Source organism: Martes martes (genome assembly GCF_963455335.1).
Source record: "Martes martes genome assembly, chromosome: X".
Taxonomy (NCBI): Eukaryota; Metazoa; Chordata; class Mammalia; order Carnivora; family Mustelidae; genus Martes; species Martes martes.
In genome coordinates this window covers 18,518,218-18,536,991 of record NC_137897.1, presented here as the reverse complement: position 1 = coordinate 18,536,991, position 18,774 = coordinate 18,518,218, and the positions used below count along the sequence as shown (strand labels likewise).

At 39.0% G+C, this 18,774-nt stretch overlaps 1 protein-coding gene across 1 annotated transcript; it reads right to left on the bottom strand.

Annotated features, from left to right (window-relative positions):
* Window positions 1-263: 263 nt before the first annotated feature.
* Window positions 264-18,452, bottom strand: EIF2S3 (eukaryotic translation initiation factor 2 subunit gamma). The gene is made up of 12 exons (XM_080794778.1): window positions 18,146-18,452; window positions 17,533-17,596; window positions 16,251-16,378; window positions 16,045-16,166; window positions 14,141-14,235; window positions 12,553-12,711; window positions 10,515-10,649; window positions 8,403-8,497; window positions 7,731-7,875; window positions 6,383-6,552; window positions 5,938-6,110; window positions 264-683 (listed from the first exon to the last, which is right to left on the bottom strand). Exons 1-12 carry the CDS (start codon window positions 18,212-18,214, stop codon window positions 620-622), a joined length of 1,419 nt encoding a protein of 472 aa, XP_080650904.1. The 5' UTR covers window positions 18,215-18,452; the 3' UTR covers window positions 264-619.
* Between the last annotated feature and the right edge of the window lie 322 nt (window positions 18,453-18,774).

Sequence of the window (18,774 nt, the reverse complement as noted above, 5' to 3'; positions counted from 1 at the left end):
AGAAGATAAGAACTTCTGGCTCTAGTTTCCTGTGTTCCAGTTCAGGAAAAGAGGAAGGGGACATAAAGGTGTGTCCATGGGAATGAGCTCCTATGCTCTAAAGTTAATTTTTATTAATTTCTTTTTCATTCATAATTTCAAAGATAAAGCAACATAAAATATGGGGCAAAGAGAAGCTGGTTTTCAAGAACTTGTGTCTTCAAGTTTTTACTGGTACAGTAGTCCTTCAAGCCTGGAACCACTCAAAGATGAATCATGCAAAGTAAGAAGAAAACCTTTATTTGAAACAGGTTTCTTGGTATGTGTGCTACAGAAAAGGCTGGCTGTAGCAGTTTCATTTCAATCCTACAGTGATGTATAAATTAGACATTATTTGGGAATGATTAATTTCTGCTAAAATGTAGATTCAATCCAACATTTTGCCAATTTTTACATTTACTGTAGACCCTATTTTAGCATTAGAGGTTAAATTTCATCACCAAAAAATGAGAATAACCTTACAGCTACCACTAAGGTAATAGCTGTGAAATTAATTTCCCAGTATTGCTTTGAAAATATACCCCTAGGTTGTAAAGAGAAATTCTGACTCCATCCGAAAGTATGATTTCACCGGAATTCTTCAGTCATCATCTACTGTTGGCTTGATTGTCACTCCTCTTCTTATTTGACCCCAACCAATTAAACTGCAAAAAGAAAATTTTAAAAACCATGAATTTTACACTCATTTCATTATCATTACTACACAATCATATGACATAACTGGTTTTACTTGCCTATCTACTAAATTTGAATGTTCCCCAAACCTGCTGCTCCACTAAGAAAGCTCACACTTTCTTCTTAGGTCCTCAGACCCGCAAAGATGGACCCTAGCCACAACGAATGACCAAAAAAACAAACAAAAAGATGCTACTACAAATATGCTTGTCTTCACTCTGCAGAAATATACTCTCTCCTCCAGAACCACCAGAGTCCTCCAGTCCACCTAAGGAATCATGTTGATATACAATCTACCACAGTGTGATTTTCTAAAAAATCTCCTTTTCTTGCCTTTTCTCCTTGAAAAATGCTTTTTGACCATTCAAAGCACTCAACAGATCACAAAGGATTTAACATGACCCTGGCTGGCAAAGAAAATTAAGAGAAGGACTAAGCAGATTACTCTCAATAGCAGAGGGACTTCTGCTCCCTCTTTCGATGCTTGCTCTAATCGATAACCATGCTGGATTGCTACCTCAACAAAAGCTTCTAGAACAAAACTCATCTAAACACGGGGTAAAACCACAATCCTAGGCAATGTAAAGATCGCTCAGATGCCCTCATTTAACAGTTTTAACATACTTGCTAATTTTTAGAAGTCTGACGATTTTTTACTTCAATTTATTATTGAGGTATAACTGACATACAATATTATATAGATTTCAGGTATACAACATAGTGATTTGACAATTCTACATATTATTCAATGCTTACCATAAGTGTACTCACCATCTGGCACCATACATTACAGTATTTTTTTTTTAATTTTTATTTATTTATTTGACAGACAGAGATCACAAGTAGGCAGAGATGCAGGCAGAGAGAGAGGGGGAAGCAGGCTTCTCGCTGAGCACAGAGCCCAATGTGGGGCTCGATCCCAGGACCCTGGGATCATGACCTGAGCTGAAGGCAGAGGCTTTAACCCACTGAGCCATCCAGGTACCCCAGTATTTTTTTTTTTTTAAAGATTTTATTTATTTATTTGACAGAGATCACAAGTAGGCAGAGGCAGGCAGACAGAGAGGAAGGAAAGCAGGCTCCCTGCTGAGCAGAAAGCCCGCTGTGTGGCTCGATCCTAGGACCCTGGGATCATGACCTGAGCTGAAGGCAGAGGCTTAACCCGCTGAGCCATCCAGGTGCCCCAATACATTATAATAATAGCATACTGACTATGCTCCCTAAAGTGCACTTTTCAGTTCCAGGACTTATTTATTGTATAACTGGAAGCCTTAATCCCTTTCACTGACTGTAATTGTCCCCCTACCCACCTCATACCCCCACGAGAGACTACCAGTTTGTCCTCTCTATTTAGGAGCCTGTCTGTTTTTTGGATTCTACCTGTGAGTGAAATCATATAGTTATTTGTCTTTCTCCAACTTATTTCACTTAGCATAAAATCCTCTAGATCCATCCATGTTGTCACAAATGGCAAGACTTTATTATTTTACGGCTGAGTAATATTTCACTGTGTATATATACCATATCTCCTTCCTCCAATCATATATGGATGGACACTTGGCTATTATAACACTGCAATAAACACAGATATATGCACATATGTATCTTTTCAAATTAGCATTTTCATTTTCTTTGGGGAAATACCCCGTAGTAGAATGACTAGATCATATGGTATTTTTAAGTTTTTGAGGTACTTCCATACTATTTTTCATAGCAGTTGCACCAATTTATATTCCCACAAACAGTGCATGATGGCTCCCTTTCCTCCACATCCTCAACGACACTTATTTTTTGACCTTTGTTTTTTGTTTTTTTTTTTTAAGATATTTATTTATTTGAGAGAAAGAGAATCTCAAGCAGACCCCCAGCTGAGACAGAGCCCAATATAGGGCTCAATCTCACGATCCTGAAATCATAACCTGAGCTGAAATCAAGAGTCAGATGTCCAACCAAAGGAGTCACCCAGGCACCCCTTTTTCTTGTCTTTTTGACACTAGCCATTTGGAGTGGTATGTATCTCATTGTGATTTTGATTTGTATTTCCCTGACGATTAGTGATACTGAGCCTGTTTTCACGTCTTTGTTGGCCACCTGTACGTCTTTGGTTCAATATCTATTAAGGTGCACTGCCCTTTTTAAAACTGAATTCTTGGGGTGCCTGGGTGGCTCAGTGAGTTAAGCCTCTGCCTTCAGCTCAGGTCATGATCTCAGGGTCCTGGGATAGAGCCCCGCATTGGGCTCTCTGCTCAGCAGGGAGTCTGCTTCCCCCTCTCTGTGCCTGCCTCTCTGCCTACTTGTGATCTCTCTCTCTCTGTCAAATAAATAAATAAAATCTTTAAAAAATAAAATAAAATTGAATTGGTTGGCTGACTTGGCCTAGAGTTGTGGAAGTTCTTTATTTATTTTGGATACTAAGCTTTTATTGGATGAATCATTTAGAAATACCTTCTCCCGTTCAGTAGATTATCTTTTCATTTTGTTGGTTTCTTTTGCTATGCAAAAATTTGGTATTTTGGTGTAGTCCCAATAGTTTATTTTTGCTTCTGTCTGCCATGGTTGAGGAGACATATCCATAAATATGTTGCTAAAGCTGATGTCAAAGATCACTGCCGGTTTTAGGAGTTTAAGTCTGACATTTAGGTCTTAAATTTGTTCTGGGGTATGGTGTAAAAAAGTGGTCCAGTTTTGGGGTGCCTGCGTGGCTCAGTCAGTTAAGCATCTGCCTTCAGCTCAGATCATGGACTCACGGCCCATGATAGAGCCCCAAGTAAGACTTCTTGCTCAGCGGGGAGTCTGCTTCTCCTTCTTCCTCTGCTCCCCCACCCACCATGCTTGTGCACATGCTCTGTTTTGAATAAATAAATAAATCTTAAAAAAAAAAAAAAGTGGCCCAGTTTCACTCTTTTGTGTATAGCTGTCCAGTTTTCCCAGCACCATTTTTTGAAGAGACTCTCTTTCCTCCACTGTATATTCTTGCCTCCTCTGTCACAGATTAACTGACCACAGAAGCATGGGTTTATTTCTAGGCTTTCCTATTCCATGGATCTGTATGTCTATATTTGTGCCAGTACAATACTGTTTCGACTACTACAGGTTTGTAAGATAGCTTGAAATCTGGGGCTGTGATATCTCCAGCTTTGTACTTTTTCTCAACTGTTGTGGCTATCTGGGATCTTTTGTGATTCCACACAAATTTTAGGATTATTTATTCTAGTTCTATGAAAAATGGTATTTTGATAGGAACTGCACTGATTCTGTAGATTGCTTTGGACAGTAACACCATTTCAACAATATTAATTCTTCTAATCCATAAGCATAGTATGTCTTTCCATTTGTGTTGTCTTCAATTTCTTTCACCGAAGTCTATAGTTTTCAGAGTATAGGTCTTCCACCTCCTTAGATTTATTCCTAGGCATTTTATTCTTTCCCAAGCAACCATAAATAAAATAGTTTTCTTAATCTCTCTTTCTGCTACTGTTATTAGTATCTAGAAGTACAACAGATTTCTATATATTAGTTTTGTATCCTGCAACTTTCTTGAATCCATTTATTATTAGTTCTAACAGTTTTCTGGTAGAGTCTTGCTAATTTTTAAGCAAGATCTAGTTTCATGTGGATAAAATCCTCTTATAGTATTAGTGGGCAGACACACACACAAAAATCCTTTTATTTTAAAATCTGTTCTGATCTAGGAAATGTCGATTCTAACTAAGTAAGAATAATACATTCCCTGTTGAGAGTTTCTGAAAGTTTATTATTTAAGCCTATTTTAAAATACCCTGGGAATCAGTATGTCTGTAATAGCAAATGGCATAATCACACCAAAGAGTAAAATCAAATGACATAAATCACCACAAAGCAGGATTATTTACTTAAAATTCAACCAAGGGGTGCCTGGGTGGCTCAGTGGGTTAAAGTCTCTGTCTTCGGCTCAGGTCATGATCTCGGGGTCCTGGGGTAGGGCCCTGCATCAGGCTCTCTGCTCCCTGCTTCCCTCTGAGCAATTTGAGCATGAAAATAAGTAAGGACAGTAATGAATCATAACCTATTGAATAAAATAAAACTCCATGAGTCTATATTATAACCAGTTAAGTAAGCAATAGGGAAGAAAGAACAATATGACAAGTGGTGGGCCAGGGGAGGGGTGTCACCATTTTCTAATCATATAATCAAGTTCAATTCAGACAAGAATCATCAGCGGATGCTAAATCCAGGGTAAGGTGTGATGAGGAATAAGTTATTCACTTAATCTCGATGAGTCTTCCCATAAAATGCTTAGTAGGTGCACAGATAAAGAGAGTATATAGTAGAAAAACTGGACAACACTTCAAGTGCATAATCAAAATTAACTTCCACAAGGAGGAGCAATCAGATCTCCTGTGCCTCTGGTTGTGATTTCCTGAGGAGATATCACCATCTATGTAACTATTCCAGCCAAGAATACATAACCTGAACCTAATCTTAGGAAGTATCAGATCAACTCAGATTGAGGAAGAATAAAAATGTGTTCTTCAAAATAGTCAATGTCAAGTAAGACAAAAAAGAAAAAAAAACCTGAGGAAGTACCTGATTAGAGATCAAAGAGACGTATGACAACTAAATGCACTGCATGAGCCCAGACCAGAAGGACTAGAAGACATTACTGGGACAAGCTGTGTAACTGGGTTATCAACTGTAGGTTTCAGTAATTATCAATGTTAACTTCTTGAAGTGGTTAATTAAGAGAATGTCCTTGTTTTTAGGAAATATAAACCAACATGTTAAGAGATCAAGAGGTATGATATATACAACCCACACCTAAACAGTCGAGAAAAAAGTTTATACATATAGAAGAATACACACACACACACACACACACACACTCTCTCTCTCTCTCTCTCTCAAATAAATTGCGTGTCTGGGAGAAGGGAACAAGAGTTGTGTGCAATTCTTGCAATTCTCTTGTTAAGTTTGAAGTTACTTCCAAATATAAAGTTTTACAAAGTGAAAGAGAAAGATCGAGCCTAAATTCACTGGTTTTTTCATAGGTTGTGTGTATTACAAATCAAGGCTAGAAATACAGATTCAAAGTCATCCAAATAAATAGATGAGCTAAAGCCTCAATAAATAGTTAAGCTAAAAAACTGTTGTGTTCAAGGTAAAGTATGCCTGCACACCACCAAGAACTTAAGGAAACTGACTGTGTCTTTTTTGTTAGATAGTGACAAAGGCTAGTAAACTTACCGCCAGTGTTTCTCAACTCTTCGGCTAAGGGCAATTTTTTCTCCTACTTCTGTGCAGACAGGGTTAGTCAAAACAATTTTGCCCAAATCGGCCTTGACTGCACTAACTCTTCCTCCTGTTGACAGGGATCCTATGTTGACCATGAGCACTTCATTCTTAGACAGCTTTTGCACCTAGGAAAATTAAAATGAGGAAAGATAAACCCCAAAATCAAGAAAATGCTTGCCAAAAATGACAGCTTATTTTCCCATATCCTTGCCAACAATAGATACCAGCAATTTTCCATTTCTGCTAACCTAATATGATTTTCAAGTTCCTAAAAGTAGAAAGCCAAATTCACTCACCCTTTATCTTAATCCCACGTTAACTATAAAAGAATGACCCTCAAAACTGGTCCTAACATCACTGCCACTTTTCTGAAACAGGAATTACAGAAAGTACTTACCTTTGCTGCTTTCTTGTCTCCTTCAGTGCGTACACCTAGCAGCCGTCTAAGTAGGAAATAGGAGATTTCCAATTCTGTGAAGATCTCTGGTAAAGCTCCAACTGCACCAAGTACCTGTCCCACCATTCTGTCAGCCCGGCACAAAGTGGGGTCAATTTTTGTTCCCACTCCTGATATAAAAACAAGATATATAAAGCCCAACTTTTTATTTTCTATAAAGCGGTTTACCCAAAACTTAGTCAAATAAGTACAGCATATATCTATATATTTTAATACACATTTATACTCTCATACTCATGTAATAGCTTCATGAGCATGACAAAATACCTGTCTTACCTGAAGAAACAGAATCATAAACCCATGGATTAGTTGGGCATTTGAGAACAGTCTCTTGATTTATCTAAACAAAGGACAGAGATGACAACCTAACTCAAAAATTAGTCTGAATATACTTAATAAAGGTTGAAAAGATACAAAATTCATAATGAGTAATTTGTAGAATATTTGCCTGCCATTTCTCCCCTGAAAGGCTGATTTAAAAAAATAACTTCAGGACTTCATATATGATTCCTAGGATCCACTTCAAAATATTTTAGCTGTATATGAGGAGAGGGAAGGGGATAAAAGGATGAACCAAGACTGGTAAAGTACTGGTTAACTGTTCAAGCTGGGTGGTGGCTACATGAGCATTATCATTAAATTATATACAGTAAACTCTTAATGACAGGATAAAAAAGTGAATTATATACCCAAAAACCAGAGAACCAAAAGACAAACTCCTTCTTTATCCAACAACAACTTCTTTAATTCAAAGGTACAACATGTCTAAGTCTCATTTGAATCTTGTCTTTTTCTGGGTATCTGGTAAGACACTAAGTTATAACGAACTAGAAAAATCCATAAAATCATCTCAGTAACTGCTACACAATCAAAGTTATTTTTTATTCCCACCTCGGAGTAAACATGATCTGAAAGGGTTCAACTGACATTTGTGGGTAACTTTCCATTTGCAAAACACACAAAAAAACAACCACTCTACCACCAAAATTGTGTAGACAAAGAAGTATACTTAATTATTTTAAATGCTGGATCATAACACTTATTACTGCTAAAAGGAGTTACTTCATATACTAAACCAAAACACATTCTTCTTTATCCTTAGAAATAGTTTTTACAAACACATGAAACCATCTTATGAACTAAAACCAATAACTTAACCACATTAATGTTCCCCACCCCAATCAATTATTTGAAATACCCAATTAAAAATCTACAATATATCTTTTTGGGCAATCCTTTTCCCATGAAAAATACAACAAAAATGTAGGGATGAGAGAAAAATCCTCACCGATAAGACCTCCTGGAGCAGCATATTGAAGATCATTATGTTCTGCAAAAAGGGACACGATTTTGGAAAAGATTGGTTTACACATGAGTTTTCCTTCACTATCTTTGGAGACAATACCAGGTCTGACTTCTATCTCCTGGCCCACCTGTAAATACAGAAGAACATAGAAGTTAGTAATTAGAATTACTGTGGGACAACACCATTACCACTTACATAGCAGAAGTCTTAACAGGAAGATGCCCAAACTGAAAAGGCAATTATTTCTCTATGTCGAGGATTGTTACTAAAAAAAAATAATGGGGAAGAGAGCTTCAAAACCAGAAACATCCATCCAACTGTTGCTAACTACCTACCACACAAGCCTATCTCCATATAGGCCCCATCCAGGGGCGCCTAGGTGGCTCAGTGGGTTAAGCCTCTGCCTTCGGCTCAGGTCATGATCTCAGGGTCCTGGGATCTAGCCCTGCATCGGGCTCTCTGCTCAGCAGGGAGCCTGCTTCCCCCCTTTTCTCTGCCTGCCTCTCAGCCTACTTGTGATCTCTCTGTCAAATAAGTACATAAAATATTTAAGAAAAAATTTTTACTTTTAATTTGGAGTGTCCCACTATTCACCATGATTAAGACAAGGGAAAAATAAACAAATAAAAACACAACAATCAAAATCCAGTTCACCTTTAATACTCCTTTTAGAATACTGCCACCAGCTACACCACCCTTAAGGTCATCAACTTCACAGCCAGGTTTGTTGACATCAAAGGACCTAATAACTAAAAGAAAACAAAACAAATTAAAGCCGAATCTGCTCATTTTAATTTTAAAGGGAATATTCTTTACTAAGATAATTTTTCTAAGATAGAAGCCACATAATATTTATACACACGGGCAGCTTTGTGATAAAATCTATTATCATTACTCTTACGTTTATTGCAGGTTTACTTATGATGAAAATAGTGGAAATAAATTAAAAGTTAATTGACGGGGGCACATTATGGTACATCCATACTATGGAACATCAGCAGGTATTAAAGAATGTTTCGGCTTTTGTTTTTTTTTTTTAAAGACTGATTTATTTATTTGAGATAGAGAGCATACATGCGTGCTGTGGGGATGGGCAGAGAGAGAGGGAGAGAAAAACTTTTGCAGACTCCGCACTGAGCATGGAACCCGACGTGGGGTTCAATCCCATGACCCTGAGATCTTGACCTAAGCTGAAACCAAGAGCTGGACGCCTAACCAAATGTGCCACCCAGGCCCCCCTAAAAAAGGATGTCTAACCTATAATATAATGACCTAAAAGGATAACCCACACATTCTATTAAAAAAAAAACACATACACAAAACCAGACACAAGTAACACAGAGAGTACAATCCCATTTCCATAAAGTAAAACTGAAATGGGAAACACGTACATGTTTATACATAATCATGTGCAAAAAGAGGAAGGTGTGAGACTAGTACACACCATTAACTTTGGTTGCTTCTGGGCTAAAGGGCTAGAAGCGAAAGGCAGGGAGACTGTGGACTTTTTTTCCTTTATCTATCTCTGTACAACTTCTTAAATTAAAATTTAGTTTTTAAACTACAAAACAGGGGCACCTGGGTGGCTCAGTCGCTAAGCATCTGCTTGGCTCAGTCGCTAAGCATCTGCTTTCAGCTCAGGTCATGATCCCAGGGTCCCTGCTCAGCAGAGGGCCTGCTTCTCCCTCTCCCACTCCCCCTGCTTCCGTTCTCTCCCTGTGTCTCTGTTAAATAAATCAAATAAAATCTTAAAAAAAAACCAAAAAACAAAAAAACAAAACTACGAAACAACTCTCAAACTACATGCACTGAACTTAGGTCAAGAGCAGTGACTTTGGGGGCACCTGGGTGGCTCAGTTGGTTAAGCCTCTGCTTTTGGCTCAGGTAGTGATCCCAGAGTCTTGGGACTGAGTCCCGCCATCGGGCTCCCAGCTCCACAGGGAGTCTGCTTCTCCCTCTGACCTTCTCCCCTCTCATGTTCTCTCACTCTCTCTCAAATAAATAAATAAAATATTAAAAAAAAAAAAAAAGAACAGTGACTTTAAACAAGGATACATATCACAATTACCCAAGAGAACACTTCCCACGATATAAAGTGGTGCAGGCTCAGAGGCTCAAATGTCTGTTCTAAAAAGGTTCCTACATCTGTGTAGGAACCACAAGCTTAGCATAGTACCAACATTGGTCCTATGAACTTAAGTAAAATCTTCATTAATGGTACAATAAAAACATCTGTATGAAAGTTCTAATATCCTGTTACTGACCAAAACATTTTAATTCCACAGAGAATACTGTATAACTCCATCCTGATCATGTGACATACCATATACAGACCACAAAAAGGTTAAAAGTTCCTTCTGTATGGGGACTCTGTCCCTCTTCCAGTAATGCAATCTAGCACTGTCAATACAATCCCAGAATCAAAAAAATTTATGAAGATTGTTTTTATCTCTACAGAAAGAGGAAGTATTAATAAACATCCTTCAAGACGAATCATCAATATGAAAAAGATCAAATTAAGAGTTAAAGACAGGGGTGCCTGGGTGGCTCAGTGGGTTGGGCCTCTGCCTTCGGCTCAGGTCGTGATCCCAGGGTCTTGGGATCGAGCCCCGAGTTGGGCTCCTGGCTCAGCGGGAAGCCTCCTTCTCTCTCTCCAACTCCCCCTGCTTATATTCCCTCTCTCGCTGTCTCTCTCTCTCTGTGTCAAAAAAATAAATAAAATCTTTAAAAAAAGAAAAAGAGTTAAAGACAAATATTATCACTTACCAATAAGTCGGGGTTCTGAAGTAAAGTCTCTTGGTGGTACTGGAATTTTCTTCACTATGTACTCACAAACAACTTCAATGTTGTATTTCAGCTGAGCAGAAATTGGAATAATAGGAGCTCCTTCTGCTACTGTACCTATACAAAATTCAGAAAGATTAAAATTCTTTACTTTTACAGAACTTGGTCTTTCTATGTTACATGAAAAAGTTAAGATTACAAAAATAGATGCCTCGGGGTGTCTGAGTGGCTCAGTCAGTTGAGCCTCCGGCTCTTGGTTTCAGCTCAGGTCATGTCTTGGAATTGTGTGATTGAGCCCCTCATCAGGCTCTGTGCTCAGCAGGGAGTGTGCTTGAGAGACTCTCTCTCCCTCTTCTTCTGCCCCTTCTTCTCTAAAATAAACAAATTTTAAAAAACAAAACAAAACAGGGGCACCTGGGTGGCTCAGTGGGTTAAGCCTCTGCCTTCGGCTCAGGTCATGATCTCAGGGTCCTGGGATCTAGCCCCGCATCGGGCTCTCTGCTCAGCAGGGAGCCTGCTTCCCCCCTACACCGCCTGCCTCTCTGCCTACTTGTGATCTCTGTCAAATAAATAAATAAAATCTTTAGAAACAAAAATAAGAAACGCTAAAATAGATGCCTAAACATCCTCACACAAATGCCAACAGGTGCAAAGTGATAATTCTGTTTAGAAAGGTGGCAGTATTCTATTGGTTTTACTCCTAAAAATGAATACTACTCCTTTTATGGAAAAAAATTGTTAAAATATACTTACACATGTATTTACTATGCTAAAATGATAATACCATCTAAAGGAGTAAACATTAACACTCCTGGGAAAAAGCACTTTACTAGTTTAAAGATTTCTAGAAACATGTAATTAACCTCCAAATAAATGTCAAGGTAAAATTACAGACTCTTTGCTAATCAAAGACTACTGGCTCATAAAATATTTGCTCCTTATTAATTATATGTCAAACAGGTTGGTCAAAGAAATGAACCAAACATAATTAGATTTTAATCAAAATGACTTATTCTTTTTCATCACAACAGAACTAGGTTCATGGGAATCAATCCTTCGAACAACGCTGAGAGAGAATTGTCAACAATAACATGCATTATGTCTTCCCTGAAATGAAAAACCTTATGCAGCAGAGAAATGAATGGAACAGAGAAATGAACACTATAAAGATTAAATATATCATTGTCAGTTCCAATGATCAAAGTACTCGGTAAGAATAGTGTAAGACTCAAGTTCAAAACAAAAAAAGCTTTTGTTCATTAAGGAGGATTTTTTTTCCTAAACTGACTCACAGTTTCCAGAATACAACTTCAGTTCTAACTTTCAGCCAGCAAAAATATACTTCAGTTTAAACTTCCAATTATAAAAGAAGTCACTGAGATGAAATTTGTAGCATAGTGAATACAGACAATATTTTAACAACTTTTGTGTAATAACAGACAGTAACTATATTTACTGTCGGGAACACTGCATTATGTACTGAATTATCAGAACTATTGAATCCCTATATTATACACTTGAAACTAACATAATACATCAACTATACCTCAATAAAATATTTTAAATACACATGGCTGAAAAAATGTATGTGCTTTAGTTCATCAAATTCACAAACATAGATTTCACTAATTGTATCAGGTAGCTAACAAGTAGTAGGTAGGTAAATAAGGTTTTAAGATGCAAAAATTTGGGGCGCCTTGGTGGCTCAGTGGTTTAAGCCTCTGCCTTCAGCTCAGGTCATGATGTCAGGGTCCTGGGATCGCCCCCCACATCGGGCTCTCTGCTCAGTGGGGAGCCTGCTTCCTTTCTCTCTGCCTGCTTCTCTGCCTACTTGTGATCTCTCTCTCTCTCTGACAGATAAATAATAAAAAATTTTTTTAAAAAACCTTAAAAAAAGAGATGCAAAAATTTATCTACTTCAGACAGTCTATTATAGTAAAAGTTAAATTTAACATCTGGTATCTGGATTAAATATCTCTCAAAGTGATTCATAGATTTATTAGTGATTATGTCTTCTTACCTTGTACAAACGCAAGGATCTGTTCATACTGCTCTTTAGCCTGACTTTCTTTTACCAGATCAATTTTATTTTGTAGAATCAAAATATGCTTCAGTTTCATGATTTCTATAGCAGCCAGGTGTTCAGAAGTCTGAGGTTGAGGACAAGACTCATTACCAGCTAGATGATGAAGAATAAAAAAGATGCATGAGAATTAACTGAAAAGAGTGACTGCTTAATGGGCATGGGTTATCCTTTTGGGGCAATGAGAATGTCTGGAACTAGAAATTTGTGATGCTTATAGAACACTGTTAATGTACTTAATGTCACTTGAGTTGTGCACTTTAAATAGCTATAATGGTAAATTTTATTTTATGTGTATTTTACTACCAAAACAAATTTACCTGGCATTTAATGAAGGAAACTTTTGCATATCCTAGCCTTACTCCAGGCAAAAGTCCTGGATATCACTGCCAAGCATCCACCGTTTGCCCTGTTTCACGCTCTGTGCCTGCATTCACTGGAGCCTCCAGATCATCTGACTTTCACCCCTGGTGCTATGCAAGAAGCTTGGAATCAACAAGTTTGGCATCCCAGGGTCTGCCCTTTGCTCAGGTATAAGGTATAGCCCTTTGGCTCTACCCAGTCTTAGAGATGTTTTGGCCCAGTTCAGCTCCTAAGAGGTAGAGAGTAATTAAGGGAAAACACTTAATGCAGTGAATTTCAACTACTACCAAAGGGTACTCCCTAACAAAGGGAGACAAGAACACTAAACGCACAGACAACCAACAGCGTATCATAAACATTGGCATGTTTTGTTGGGTATTCTAAGAATCAACTTCCCCAAGCAGTGATGTTGAGCAGTCCTGTACTGTATCTACTTGGCATCCTTTAAAAAACTATGTCCCATACATTAAGTGTCTGCCTTTGTCTTAGTTCATGATCCCAGGGTGCTAGGATCGAGCCCTGCATCAGGCTCCTTGCTGAGTGGGAAGCCTGCTTCGCCCTCTTCGCTCTTGCCCTCTCTCACTATCTCTGTCTCTCAATCTCAAATAAAATCTTCAAAAAAATAAAAACAATGTCCCACAGCAATGAAATCTCTTGACAACTCACATAAGGAAGGTAGCACAACCCTAGCTTTGAAAACCCCAATTAGGTCTACACTTCAGCACTTAGTATGAATAAGATTTGCATCTAAATAAAACCACTATACATCAACGTCGCTGCAGATGAGAAACACATGTACACTTACAAAAATAATTAACTAAAATAATAAACCATCTCATGTAATCTAGGTAGGAAAAGTGCACTACTGACTTTAAAGATACATACTAACCTTGGAGCTAATAATACATTATATGTTTATAAAAAAAAATTAAATAAAAAAATATATATATACTAACCCAAGAATTCTCTTACCAGCCCCACATCTATCTTAGTATTTTGTAATACCTGGTAGGCAGGGATATCATCCTGGATGACATGTTAGCTCCCATTTGTGTCACTCTTAGGTAATGGATACGGCCCTTAATGTCCTTAGTTCCCCTTTAATATTCTATCTTGGATTTGCTCCACACTGATTTGTCGAAACCAATTCTGATATATTTACCTATCAACAGAAGAGCTGCATCCATCACTGCTGCACCATTTAGCATAGTAGCCATCAAGATATCGTGGCCAGGACAGTCAACAAAGGAAACATGTCTAACAATGAAGAAATAACAATCAGTCCTAAAATCAATCCATATTTTCACAGATAGAAATTCCCAAATCCAATCAAAATGAATATGGTATAGAGCATGATATAAAATATATACTGGAAACGTCATCGATTTGAAAGCTAAAACAGTGTTAACAGAATGGGCACTGCCACCCAAAAAAATAATTTGCCAAAAATTCCTCCAGCACCTTGAAAAGCTGGAACTGCCAATCTGAAATAGAGACGGCAATACTATTTTAGCAAAACTGCTACTCATTGAGAATTACTGTTTTTAAAGAGTGTATGCTCATATGGTCATGATCTAAAACAGGGGTTAACAAACTAAGGCCCTTAGGTCAAATCTAGCCCATACCCACTCAAGCACATATTATTTGCATCTACTTTCATAACACAAGAGCAAAGTTGAGTAGCTTCTTCCCAGAGAACCTATGGCCTGCAGAGATACAAATATTTATGATCTGGCCACTTAAAAAAAAAAAGTTTGCTGTTCTCTGATGAGGACTAGAACCAGGGAGGCTGAGTGAGATATTTGTCTTAGATGTAAAATTTAAGAGAGTGCCATGGGGCGCCTGGGTGGCTCAGTGGGTTAAAGCCTCTGCCTTCAGCTCAGGTTATGATCCTGGGGTCCTGGGATCGAGCCCCACATCAGGCTCTCTGCTCAGTGGGGAGCATGCTTCCTCTCTCTCTGCCTACTTGTGATCTCTGTCAAATAAAATCTTAAAAAAAAAAAAAATTTTAGGGGCGCCTGGGTGGCTCAGTGGGTTAGGCCTCTGCTTTCAGCTCAGGTCATGATCTCAGGGTCCTGGGATCGAGCCCCGCATTGGGCTCTCTGCTCAGCGGGGAGCCTGCTTCCCCCTCTAGCTCTGCCTGCCTCTGCCTACTTGTGATCTCTCTCTGTCAAATAAATGAATAAGATCTTTAAAAAAAAAAAATTTTAGAGAGTGCCAAAAAACTCACTAATCAAGATAAATAACATTTAAATTTTTAAGATTTTTAAAAACAAAATGCAAACAAATTCACGATGAGTAAAATATCAAAGGTAACTAATAATGCCACACTGAAGCAAAAATGATACTGAAGCAAGAGGAAAAAAATGTGCTATTTTGAGTTGTCTTTATTTAAACAAATAATATTCTATTAAGATTTCTTTGCATCAATTTCAAAAAGCACTGCCTTGAAATACTGTTTATCCTGATCACTGAGGTTTTTTTTTCCTTTTTCTTTAGGATTTCCCCCCTTACATTTGGGGTTCAAGGCAAGGGCTTCACTTACTTTCCCCAGTCCCAGCCCTGGCCCAATGTAAAATTTCCTTGTGGGCCATCCCTAACCCCATTAACATCACTAGGGAATAGTAGTCAGTAACATCTGATAAAGAACCAGGATACGAATCACATTCAGAAACTTGATGGGGTAATAAGCCCATGTACTAAAGAAAAGTAATTAAGAATGGCTTTGTTCATCCCCTATCTAAAAAACAGAAACAACATTATTTAAAAGAAATGTAGGAAGCCTGGCAAAAAGCCTCCCCTCAATCAACGAGCTGTGTTTCCCTCCATTCCATTTGCTCACATGTTACCTTTCCTTTGGAGAACTTACATGCAAGTACCTAAATTGAGGATGAGGATGATTGAGACTTTTCAAATTACTATTATAGACAATAAGAACACCAAAAAATAGAAAAAAAAATACTCAGCAATTAGTTTCAAAATTTAATATCTCAGTTAAATATTTCAAAAAGCATAATGACAAGACAATAGAACATCAAGTATAAGGTGTTTTCTGAAAGAGATCACCTGACTAATTTGAAATTCCCTTTGGTTCCTGGGATGTCTGTAGGAAACTCATCTGGTGTACTACTTCCACAGGATCTATAACATTCTGGCCGAGGACAACTTGGGTCGTCAAGTTTATAAATCTAAAAATTCCAATAAAAAAAAGATTCGAATTTGTTATCTGCACATTCAACAAAGTTATTTCTAGTTCTACAACACAAACTCACCTTAGCATTAGCATATCCAAGCTTGATTGTAATATTTCTTTCTAGTTCATTTTTGAACCTGACAGTGTGAACTCCAGAAATAGCTTTTACAACTGTGGATTTCCCATGAGCTACGTGACCAATTGTACCTATAGACAAAGTATAAGAAATTAATTCATGAGCATTCAGTTACGCAGAACACTATTTCAGAAAGCACTGGAGTAGAAAACCCAAAGCTAAAACTCACTATAAATATCAACATAAAACCAACAGTGACTTCAATTTTTCCCCCTTCATATTCTTTCCTACCAAAACCTTACTCTGATACAGGACTGAATGGAACTTTCCCTGTAATGACAATCTCGTCAAAAACTACACTCCAGGGGCGCCTGGGTGGCTCAGTAGGTTAAAGCCTCAACCTTCGGCTCAGGTCATGATCTCAGGGTCCTGGGATCGAGCCCCGCATCGGGCTCTCTGCGCAGCGGGGAGCCTGCTTCCTCCTCTCTCTCTGCCTGCCTCGCTGCCTACCTGTGATCTCTAATAAATAAATAAAATCTTAAAAAAAAAAAAAACTACACTCCAGTACAGCAAAAGCTATTCATCTTATGTTTCTAACCACATAAAAAACTGCCTTCATTTAAAATAAACACTCAACAAGAAGATAGAATCTTAGATACTAAAGAACTTCCGGCACAACCACTGTAAAGTAAAAAAGAATGAGTCCTGACACAACCAAAAAGAAACCGCAATAATACGAAAACAACCCAGGTTTAATTATGGTAATGCTATCAAGGGTAGAATGTGTCTTATAACTTAATATAACCTGATGGTAGAGCTTTACTTTTAACTAGATTTAATTGTGCCGCTTCTGTCAAATACCCTAAATTTACACTCAGTCAACAAACCTTCTCCTCTAAAGTTCTAGGTGGCAATTAGGGGAGAAAAAAACCCTTCTACTTAATAATCGCTTATATACCAAATAAAACTTTTGAAAATTATGCCCTTGCAACACCCCTGTGTGGCAAGTACCGTATTTTCACCTCTTTTGCTGCATATGACTACATCTTGCTTTATGCTACTAAATTTTTCATATGTCTGTACCTTTTCTTCTCACCTAGACATGAGCTAGGCATGAACAATATACGCTTCCCACAAAATCCGGCAGGTGTTTTACTCACACAGGCTCAAAGTCTATTTCTTGAATATCTGCGTCCTCATAAAATTCAAGTAATCACACAAAGGGAAAAGATAATAAAATTACTTGTCAAGATAAAGTCATGTCGCCAAGTTATTCTTATCTTACCTATATTAATCGTGGCTTGTCTGCTGATAACTTCGTGTGAAAGTGGTGTCAACTTGGTAACATCCTGCAATGAAACATTTTTATTTTAAATCGCTATACTTAAGACTTCCTTTGACTTTCCATTTGCTACCCATAGCCTGCCACCATGTGAACAGCTCTCCTCTACTTCTAAAGCACTTTTCCTGCAAAAGCAATATTGTACTTTGATGATTGGGAAGCCCTAAATGTCCTTCATCGTTACAGAACTACACCTCCACTCACTATGGGAGATGTCAAAGCCCAAGACCGAACCCCCACCCCCACCCCCCCGGCAACCTTGTCAGCATAAGCACTGAGGACACGGTAGATACTCCCTTCCCACACCTTCAGAAGCAAAAGCCTTAGTAACACTTAACACCATGACTTTCCAGCCGAACCTTTCGGGGGCTTGAGGTCCCACAAACTCAGAGCCCCATGCACAGCTCATGGACTTGCCGAGCTGCAAGCGGCAGCACGAGTCTCCCTCCTAACACATGCTCCCGACAGCCCGGCACTGCCTCGTCTCAACGCCTCCCCGGAGGCTCGATCATCCACTTCTGAGTTCACTCCACATCCTTGCAGAACGAAACCTTACCAAGGTGGCGAGATCCTGGCGAGAAAGATGCGGCTGCCCCAGAGTCACTCCAGCCTCACCCCCGGCCATCTTGCTCCGAAAGGAAGGAAGTCGCCCCAGCTGCCGCCTGACCGAACTCAAGTCCCCTTTTGTGGGGCGGGGAAGCGGAGGCGGGAAGGCCGACTAGGACCCACGCCTGGGAAAGGAGGCGGGCCAGTGTAGCAGGGTCCTCGCTGCTTGGACTTCTCTACGCTTGGGTTTACACAATGCCTGACGGAAGACTCACTAAAAAAACAGGAGGCAAAGTTTTGGAATCCATTCGTCGCCTACCTGACGGATTTCTGTGCAGGCAACGCTGAGGGCAGCCCCAAAAGAAGGACCCCACCCCCTCCCTCCGCTAGGCGGGTGATGCAACCGCCAAGCGCGCTGGCTAGGGAGAAGCCATTTCCGGTTCCCGTGGGTATGGCCGGAAGAGTTTCCCGGAAGCTGGGAATGTTCTCTGTGGGTGTGAGGACAGACGATAGGGCTGTCCATCTTTGCCGATTTCCATAATTTAATAAAGCGAGATCGCTTGGGGTGCGGCTAGGCTGTGATGGCCACGCTGGCCGTGCTTACGGCGTTCGCGTCACCTGGCGGGTGGCCGGGAGGGC